Source organism: Aedes albopictus, chromosome 3, assembly GCF_035046485.1.
Source record: "Aedes albopictus strain Foshan chromosome 3, AalbF5, whole genome shotgun sequence".
NCBI classification, from domain to species: Eukaryota; Metazoa; Arthropoda; class Insecta; order Diptera; family Culicidae; genus Aedes; species Aedes albopictus.
Window position 1 is genome coordinate 74,740,741 of NC_085138.1, and position 10,737 is coordinate 74,751,477.

General features: G+C 50.3%; 1 protein-coding gene across 1 annotated transcript; it reads right to left on the reverse strand.

The window, feature by feature from the left end:
* Positions 1–3,383: 3,383 nt before the first annotated feature.
* LOC115268089 (uncharacterized) lies at positions 3,384–10,484 on the reverse strand. Its single transcript, XM_062857321.1, has 2 exons — positions 9,906–10,484; positions 3,384–9,832 (listed from the first exon to the last, which is right to left on the reverse strand). The coding sequence occupies exon 2, from the start codon at positions 9,741–9,743 to the stop codon at positions 3,384–3,386; it is 6,360 nt and encodes a 2,119-aa protein (XP_062713305.1). The 5' UTR covers positions 9,744–9,832; positions 9,906–10,484.
* Positions 10,485–10,737: the final 253 nt, after the last annotated feature.

Consider the following 10,737-nt stretch of genomic DNA (forward strand, 5'->3'; position numbering starts at 1 on the left):
AAACATTAATTACTCCGTGCACAAACTGTTAGCTATTTGCCGACTCCGTTGCATTGAGAACCTCTGTAAGGCAAATTTGACATGGTGTCTGTGATGATATGTCACAATGAAGCTCAAATTCACACTGAATCGCGTACAACCATTTCGGCGAAGTCGTAAATTGATTGAGAATATCCAGCGGGAATGTCTGGATATGTCAACATTGCGGGAAGACTGTAATTTCGTTGATTTGCTAGAACGAGGCTTTTTTTGCTCACTACACCAAATATGCCACCGTTGAACCGAACATCTCGTTCTCTGTGCCGATCAATCGGTAGCCTCCCTCTAACGTCACGTCGTTTCAAGTCCCTCCGTTCGTATCACGCCTTTTGTGCGACCTACGTCGTACTTCTCTTCTCGCCTTGGCGTACATGTTGATTTCTCTACCACCGATGGTTCATGAAACACACGCTACCGTTTCCAACTCTCGGGTATTTTTTGTGTCCCTCAGCTCCCGTACCACACACCACCGGTACTCGGTGGACTCGGTCGACTATGTAGATGCATTCGTACTCAGGGCCCCTCCGCCTATGCCGTGCATTATTCTATGAATTAGTACGGTGCCACAGTTTAACGGCTCTCGTGTCTTTATGTTCAGGAGAAAACTACCGACCAGCGCACGACTTCAAGTGGAAATGAGGGAAATTTTTTATGACAAATGCTTCGTTTCACTGGAACACATGAAGCGTATTGATTCTTATTGTTCCGGAAAAAATAATCTCCCCGAAACCCTTCGGGAAAACACCCTGGCATGAAATGGCTCCATTTACTGGAATCTTCGGAAATTAGTTGAAATTACTAGCTGAAAAATCGGTGAAAACAAATATTTTAAGCGAATTAATCGCTCTCGTTGATTATCTTTTATGGGCTTTTCGGTTTGCCTTTTACCGCGCGCGACTCACTCACTCACCGCTCACCACTCACCAACACAAGCGCAAAGCCGAACACCAACACTGCCGCGCGAACTCAACAGTGTGCGCTCACGAAAAAACGAGAGAAGCCGTTCGGCTCGTTGTCGGCCACTCTCTCGGGAGCTCGCGAGCGGCCACTCAGCTTCTTTGTCATTTTGATTTTTCGCCAATTCCGACCCCTGCGCTTGTTTCGCTCACCATCGTCGCCACCGCCGATATCCACCGTCGTCGCCGCGGAAGGTGCAGGGAGGCAAAAAGTGAAACCTGTTTATCTTCTCAAGTGGCACTGTGCCGTCGACATATGCGTTGATCCGGGGGGTGATTCCGAAAAGAATTACCCCTCGCGACAACTGGCTTTACGGCTTGCTGCTGCTGCATCATCATCTTCTTTCCAATACTGTAAAAGCGTCGTAATCGCTACATAATCATGTAGGATCTTGGAAAGGCTACGCACCGCTAGCGCTGGCTGGTGGCACCGGAGGGCGTTCCGGAAAATTGCGAAGGAGTTGCGGACACTCGATAGAAGACGCGCACAAGGAAGGTGGCATCGCGTCAAAGGTGTATCGGATTCGGATGTGGTGGGCGCGATTATCGCGTGCGTGTGGTGTGTGCTTCGTGCACCCGCTCTCGTACACGCACACGCACTTCTGCTGGGAGCGGTGACGACGCGACGGGGAAGCCGAAGGCATCGTAACGAAACAAGTTGAGCGCAAAAATTTGATTTCCTCCTCTTCCGAAGCGCAAGCGGTCGCGCTGCTGCTGGTGTGAGGCAGCCGCAGTGGCCTCGACTTCGCAACGTCATCTACCTCTCTGGTGTCAACGACGCATTCGGTGAAATATGTCATTGAAGTTGACATGACAACTGGAATATGCCATCATCCACCGACGGCAACACCGGAATTCAGAAGTTTGGAAAATCATCGAAGAATCTAAAGAACAAAGAATCACGCCGAGAAGAGACTCACTTGCGCGGGTGACGGTCGCTTGCATTGTACAAACCTACCTAGAGCTACGTATTGCAGCCAGGCGGAAGAAGGCTACGAAGTATGACGTAGAGACGAAGCAACTGATGATCAGCTGCGCTTGCACTAGTACTTACGGTGTACGGTGCGCGGCGAGCGGTGGCGGTTGATTGTGGGTAGAAATAGCACACGCAAAGCGAACAGATGGGGTGGTGGCGGCGAACCACTTGTTCGATGTGGATAAGTGTGCGATATGTGTGAACGGCAGTCTCGGGTGGATTTGAAGCAGTGAGCGCATCGGATGAATTAGGTGCACTGCATTGAATCACTGACTGGGGTCAAGAGAGGTTTGAGTTTATGATCCTTGACGGTAATGAGTAGGACTCTAAAAGATTACATGATAATGAAAGTAACGATTTGCGAAACTTAACAGTATAAGTAGGAATGGTTTACTTATGTATTGACATAATCTGAAAAAAAAATCATACTAACAAGCATAGACAATAAACCATTCAAGAATATTCAAGATAATATCATTAGTATAACTTCATGATTCAAGATAATAACATTTTATTTCTATATATTATGATGATTCATCAATTGTTGAACACTACTCGAATATTAAAGAAAACTGCAGAAGAAAATCACGAACAGACCCGTTCGCATAATCTGTACCCCTAATCGCCAGATCAGTCACCCTGTGTGTTCACCAAAAATGCCACACTATCTAGAGAGAAACATGGAAACCAAAACAAAATCAAAAGATAAGGAACTCTATAGCCAGTTGTGCCGGGCTACGTCATACTGAGCTTCCTTTTAAACGCTGGCTGCTGTGCACTTAGCGATTTGTTGAGGGCGGGGTGAGAAGAAAAAGCGTTCCCGGTTTTGATAGCGGTCTGTATTACGATGCTTCAACTGTGAATAGTGAATTCAAGGATTTCAAAGGTAAGTACAATGCACATATAAAAAAAAAGTATCTTCGACTCACAATTCGGTGGCCTTTGCACCTTGCTCACCCTACGGAATAATTCCACCCTCGGTACGATGCAAGATCTAAATGTGGTTCATGTTGTGTAATATGATATTATAACTAATTCACACTATATCTTACTTTCTATTTTCAGGGATACAGGTTTACGGACTTCGCGACGGACAGGCTACTGACCAGGACCATGAACGAGGACTCGAGAGAGAACGTTACTGTCGAATATTTTAGGTTATATAGATTGATCACTGTAATCACGGAACTACCTCGTTTTACCCTATATAATGGGGAATTTTCCCCAGCAATCCAATAACAAACGGATTCTCCCAACACTCACGCTGTATAATTCACTCAACTTCAACTCTAATTTTAAGATTAACAACTCCCCAAAATTTCACTTTGTGCTTCTTCTACTGCTGGTCAAAGTATGGCCCAATTCAACCGGAAACTCCAGCTGACAGATTGTCCATCGAGCAATGACATTTGTCATTCGTCGTGCGGTGCCGCTTTGACACCGGATCGCGGCGCTGCAAACGCGGAGGACGTCAAGGTTGCCAGTTTGCCGTTTCCTGCGCCGACAGTCTCCCCCGGGTGTACTCCGGAGTTCTCCGGAGTCTCACAGTATCCTTGAACGTCAAGCAATGCCAACCGTGACACCGGCCGCAGCAGAGTTTTCGGTCCTATCTGCACTAACGCCTGCCGGTGTCTGCCGTCCGAGCTTGGAACAGTACGGATGATTCTTCCACGCTCCCATCCATTTCGCTTCGTCGGTTCCGCTACCATGACCAAGTCTCCTGCTTCTATGGTACGAGCTTCCTCGAACCACTTTGGTTGCCTGCGGATCACCGGCAGATACTCCACCAGCCAGCGCTTCCAGAACACATTCAACTGCCGCTGGATCAACTCCCATGACTTCCCTAATATGTCTCGTCGGGCTAGCTCACGGTAATGTCCGTGTTCAGAAGCTTCACCTTCTCCGCTTCGTGGTTTTATCCCGTTAGAGCTAAGCAGCAAAAAGTGATTAGGCGTGATCGCCTCTGATTCCTCAGCTTCTAGTGGCAAATACGTCAGAGGCCTTGAGTTGACCAATCTTTCAGCCTCCACGACCAGCGTCTGCAGCCCCTCGTCGTTGAGCTTTCCCTCCGAATATGCTTCTTGCATGGCTGCCTTCACCGACTGAACTAAGCGCTCCCACGCTCCGCCCATGTGGGGTGCCCCTGGCGGAATAAAGTTCCATTTGGTGTTGGTACCGGTGAACGTTGTAGACAGTCCCTGACAAATTTGATGTCGCAGCACTCGATCCGCCCCTTGGAAATTTGTCCCATTGTCGCTGAAGAACTCGGCGGGCGGACCTCGGCGGCCGACGAATCGGCGAACGCAGGATATGCAGGACTCGGTTGATAATGTATACGCTACTTCCAAGTGAACAGCACGTACTGTTAGGCAAGTGAATAATGCAATCCACCGCTTCACATTGGATCTTCCCAGCTTGACTACCAGCGGCCCGAAATAATCCACACCGGTGTAGGTAAACGCTCGTTCATGGTGGGCAAGTCGCGCCGCAGGAAGTGGCGCCATCGGTGGAATAGCTGGCCTGGCTCGGCGAACTTTACACAATGCGCAGTCCCGACAAATTTTCTTCACCACCGATCGCAGTCTTGGGATGTTGTAGAATTGGCGTATCTCATTCACCACTGTCTCAGAGTTCCCATGCTGGCAACGTTGGTGATAATCTAACACCAGCAGCTCGGTAGCTCGATGGTTCCTAGGAAGGATAATCGGATGGCGTACATTAAACAGTATATCTTCAGCAGACCCGATCCGTCCACGCTCGCGCAGCAGACCGCTGTTGTCCAGCATCGGCAACAGCTGGAAGATCGAGCTATGTTTTCCTATGACCTCCTGCCCGCTCTCGTTCGGTGCCTTGTTGCATAACGCCGTGATCTCGTCAGGATATGTTTCACGCTGCACCGCTTTGAAGAGTGTTACTTCCGCTAATTGGAGTTCTGTTTGGGATAGCTGCCCAGTGCGCAATGATCGCTTCTTATTCGAGTTGTTCAGGAATCTCAAGACGTACGCTATCGCTCGCAGCATTCGATTCCACGATGAAAATCTGTCGAAATCTATCGGGGGTTCGAAGGAACAGTGATACAGGATCGATGCACGCATTTCTTCGCTGGTAGTAGACACTTGATCGCTCGAACGAGGCCATTCGTTCTCCGGAAGTCGCAAAAAATGTGGTCCTTGAAACCACTTGCTATTTCTATCGAAATACGGGCCGCTTCCCCACTTGGTAGCCTCATCCGCCGGATTGGCCTTCGACGGTACCCACCGCCAATCGTTCGAAGTTGTATGCTCCAGAATCTCTCCTACTCTGAACGAGACGAATTGTCGATAATTCCTTGGGTCGGATTTGATCCAGGCCAAAGCCGTTCTGGAATCTGACCAGAACACCATCTTAGATATGGGAATATTGAGTTCTGACTTGACGAATTTCGACCATCGTACTCCCAAGACACAGCCTTGCAGCTCGAGTCTCGGAATTGACCAGGGCTTCAGCGGGGCGACTTTCGATTTAGCGGCGATTAGACAACATTGTGAGTCACCACCCTCACTTTGAGTGCGTAGATAAATCGCGCAAGAGTACGCAACCTCGCTTGCGTCGACAAAAACGTGGAGCTCTGAGTTTTGGTACGTGTACTGGTCGGCGTTTCGGAAGTAGCACCGAGGGATTCGTATATCCGCGATGTAACCGATCATCTGCACCCATCTGTGCCACTTCGCGTAGATTTCTTCGTTGACTTGCTCATCCCACGAAGTGCCTGCTCGCCATAGGTCCTGGATCAAGACCTTTCCGTGAATGATGAATGGCGAGAGCAATCCTAAAGGGTCGAATAGGGTCATCACGCAACGCAACACTTGCCTTTTCGTCGGTCTCGTGACTGTATTGATCAGGGATTGGACTTCTTCACTCATCTGGGTAGAGAAGCTCAGTTCGTCGCTCGAAGGACTCCACAGCATTCCGAGAACTCTTTCGGTTTTCACGCCGTCAGCCAAACTTATCTGCTTGACCGACGCAAGAGGTGCCTCTCCCAGCGCTTCTAGAACCGAGGCACTATTAGACCGCCAGTTGTGCAAGTTGAATCCGCCGTTGCCATGCACGAGCCGCAGATCGCATGCCACCTTTGCTGCCTGTTCCCATGAACTAAAACTCGCCAAATAATCGTCGACGTAGTGGTCGTCGACAATCGCTTTTGCCGCCTCTGGATAGAGCTCGCTGTGTAGTTCCGCATTCCGGTTCTTGATAAATTGCGCTGACGCCGGTGAGCAAGTGCTTCCAAATGTAGCTACGTCCATCACGTAGACCGTGGGAGCATCGGTCGGCTTGGCACGCCATAGGAAACGTTGAGAGTCCCTGTCTTCTTTACGAATTCGGATTTGATGGAACATCTCTTGGATATCCGAAGTAACGGCCACCCCATACAGCCGAAAGCGAAAAAGTATTGCCGGAAGAGACGTCAGTTGATCCGGGCCTTTGAGGAGCTTGCTGTTTAACGATACGCCGTTCACCTTGGCCGCAGCGTCCCAGATGACTCGGACTTTCCCCGGTTTCTTGGGATTCATAACCGCTCCGACTGGGAGATACCAGATTCGCTTCGGATCTGCTGCTTCCATCTCCTTAGTTGTGAGCTTGTGCGCATAGCCTTTCATCTGGTATTCACCGATTTGCCGGTGAAGATTCTCTTTCAGTCCAGGGTCGCGGTCCATCCTTCGTTCGAGGCACTCCAGTCGGCGTACTGCCATAAAATAGCTGTCCGGAAACTCTACTTCATCTTCTCGCCAAATAAGCCCGGTCACAAACCGGTCACCCACTCTCTGGGTCGTAGCTTCCATGATAGCTAGCGCTCTCTCATCTTCCTTTGCCAGAGAGGTTTGCGCTGGCGTCGAACCCGCTTCTTCGACAGCGTAGAATTTCTTCACCGCTTCGTGGAGTTCTTCATCGCAGGAACATTCGCACACGTGGAAGCTATACGATTCCTGTTTGCTGGTTCCTCGCGGGCCGTAGACGCACCACCCCAGCCTGGTTTTCACTGCCACTGGCGCTGTTCCGTCACCTTCTCGTACTTTCAGCGGTAATGCTAGTCGCAAATTGTCCACCCCGATCAGAATTTTGGGTACCGCATTTTGATAACTGGTAATTGGAATTCCCTTCAGGTGTCTGTGCTGTTGTGCAGTCTCATCCACTTGGAAACTTTGACCGGGTAGGCCAAGGTTGGTCACGGTTCTCGCATTAAGCAGTTTATGCCGTTTTTCCTGCCCGAGACCAGCGATTTCGATCGTTATCTGCTGCGAATTCTTCTCCACTCTTGAAGTGTTCCCGGTCCAACGGAGACATAATGGTAGTTGCGTCCCCTTTATTCCTAGCGAGGCCACCAGATCATTCTCCACCAAGGTTAGATCCGAACCTTCGTCGAGGAAAGCGAACGTATCGATTGACTTGCTCATGCCGTGCAACGTTACCGGAATAATTCGGAATAGGGTTCCGGAAGTAAGGTGACGATGGGTGTGATTCTCTGCCACCTGAACCAACGCATCAGAAGATCGTTGAGGACCCTTGGAGGAATGCAGGAGCGGATGGTGGCGAAATTGGCAGCCGTCAATGTCACAGGTTTTCCGTCCTCGGCACCCACGTCTTCCGTGGTTAAAAAGACAATTCTGGCATAGGCCGAGTGACCGTACTTGCTTCCAGCGATCGTCGACGTGTAGGTACCTGAATGCCTGGCATTCGCGAACCCGATGACCTTCTCTTTTGCAATATGCACAGTTGAACTGCTTCGACTCGTCCTTCGGCTCGTGGGATGATTTCACGGGTTCCGATGGTTCCTTCGCATGAGAGTTGACGAATCCCTTGTTCTTCGGACGTTCGCGGGCGCCGCTGCGTTTCACGTCCGGTTCGAAGGTCACCACACTTGTGGCATCCTGCACCACCGCCGCCATGTAATCGCCGAAGGTTTTGAGGTCCACTTGCTGAAATCCCCGTCTATATCCGGCCCACATCATTCGTTGATCCGCGGGAAGCTTTGCCACCAATTCCTGAAGCAGCGATGGGTTGGAAAGATGGGCACGTTCGTTGGCAGCCTCAATGTGGTCGCACAACGCTTGCACTGCCATGCCGAAGTCGATTAGTCCTTCCAGTTTGTCGGACCTTGGAGCCGGAATCTCGCGAACCTTCCGGAGTAGAGCATTAATTAGCAACTCCGGTCTGCCGAATCGCATTCGGAGGGTTTCGATGACTTGGGGTACAGCTGCAGGTAACACTAATCGGCTGCGTACTGTTTCGAGCGCCGGTCCCGATAAACATCGCTGAAGACGGAGCATATTCTCCCCATCTGAGAATCCACAAGCTTCGGTGGTGTAGCGGTAGCTGGAGATAAATATCGGCCACTCCGCGGGATCGCCAGAAAATCGGGGGAGTTCCTTAGCCAGGGACTGCCTAGCTGCTAGCTGCTGCTGCGTTGGACGTACTAGTTCGTGGTTGGGAATTGTTGGGTTGTGTTGAACACTATCTGACTGACGAGGGGTCTGAGACGATTCAACCGCGCGCGTGGGAGGTTCCCTTAAAGGCAGGCTGGTTGAATTTAGTTCGCGTACGAAATTGTACGAATCGTTGTTGGAGGGCGCGAATGAGTCTCGCAGCTGCTCTCGGGGATAAATAGGAGGAGTCTGTCTTTCTTCCGGGCGCGCGTCGTTTCGCAGCTGCACACGGGAAGTTGGAATGTTGGTCGTGGGGCAATAGCTAATGTCATGTTGGTTCGTATTTTCTAGGAATTTACTCAAGGCTTGACGCTTACCTGGATTCTCCATCGGGCGCAACGGAGCATTTGGTTGACTTACCGAAAAGGAACCCGTTTGGCTTACCGGGACCTTAAGTGGCCAGACATGATCCGGCCGAAATGCTCCACCAACTGCTCCGGACTCGTCCGGAATCGTTGGTAATGTCCGGCTCGCTTTCGGAATGGTGCCAGTAGGTTTCTGCACACCCGATATTTCCGCCGCTGGATTCGGCTGAGACGGCTCCGCTTGTTGACCCCGCTCAGCGGGTTGCTTGTTGGCCTGGAAACGTTCCAGAAGCTTTCGGCACATTTCCAATTGGGCTTGGAGATCGGCAAGTTGTTCAGGAGTAGGATTGGCGCGCTGCTCGCACTGCTCAACCCGTTTCTTGAGCTCCTTCATTGCCACTTGGGGATCTTTCTTGCGCTTCAAAGATTCTACGGTACCTGGTTCGAGCACCGAGAGAGGAATAGAAACCACAACCGGTGCGGTTGTCCTCGGTGTCTCAGTCGGTGGCAACGACCGGCGGGGTTTCGGTACTAGAGGAGCGCCAGGAGGAGGCGGCGTTTTGAGTCGCTTGTTGGACGACGGCGAAGTTAACGCATTGGTCTCTTCGCATGGGAAACCATCATCGCGATTGCCCTTCGCATCGGCTCCGTCGAGCACCTTGTCGATAAGCTGTTGCTGCTCATCCAAATGACGGCGCTGTAGCTCTATCTCCATACGGGTGCGTTCGAGCTGTTGTCGTTCCACCATCTGACTCAAACAAACGGAGAACACCGACGACGTACTACGGTGACTGGACGCACTATGTACGGTGATAGCATCGTCGCTTTGCCGGCCGGTGCAGTGGCCGCAAACCCAAGAGTGGTTGGCGATGTTCTCATCCACCCCCGCGCAAGTGTAATGGCTCCACACGTCGCAATGGTCGCACTGGACCATGTCTTCCACCTCATCCGGTCGCTGACAGCCAATGCAGCCCCCCGTAGGGCGGTCGTCGTGTTGTCCTGCCATTGCACACGAATTTTGAAGATTTGTTGAGGGCGGGGTGAGAAGAAAAAGCGTTCCCGGTTTTGATAGCGGTCTGTATTACGATGCTTCAACTGTGAATAGTGAATTCAAGGATTTCAAAGGTAAGTACAATGCACATATAAAAAAAAAGTATCTTCGACTCACAATTCGGTGGCCTTTGCACCTTGCTCACCCTACGGAATAATTCCACCCTCGGTACGATGCAAGATCTAAATGTGGTTCATGTTGTGTAATATGATATTATAACTAATTCACACTATATCTTACTTTCTATTTTCAGGGATACAGGTTTACGGACTTCGCGACGGACAGGCTACTGACCAGGACCATGAACGAGGACTCGAGAGAGAACGTTACTGTCGAATATTTTAGGTTATATAGATTGATCACTGTAATCACGGAACTACCTCGTTTTACCCTATATAATGGGGAATTTTCCCCAGCAATCCAATAACAAACGGATTCTCCCAACACTCACGCTGTATAATTCACTCAACTTCAACTCTAATTTTAAGATTAACAACTCCCCAAAATTTCACTTTGTGCTTCTTCTACTGCTGGTCAAAGTATGGCCCAATTCAACCGGAAACTCCAGCTGACAGATTGTCCATCGAGCAATGACATTTGTCATTCGTCGTGCGGTGCCGCTTTGACACCGGATCGCGGCGCTGCAAACGCGGAGGACGTCAAGGTTGCCAGTTTGCCGTTTCCTGCGCCGACACGATTCGTGTGCGTGCGTGTACGGTTGATACGATAAGATAAGGAAGGCAGTCATCGAATAAGCTATACTCGCCACACAGTTCATTGTCGGCGCGATAATATGAATGTTTTCACTCGGTGAAAAGAACTGATAGGAAGAAACGGTACAGATTTTGAATTATCCGGGGGAAGATTGGACATGTAGGGTCATTATGACCCACGCACGCACCCGTCTACCCCTGTTGGTTTTAACGACACCTCATGAAAGCTGCTTTCG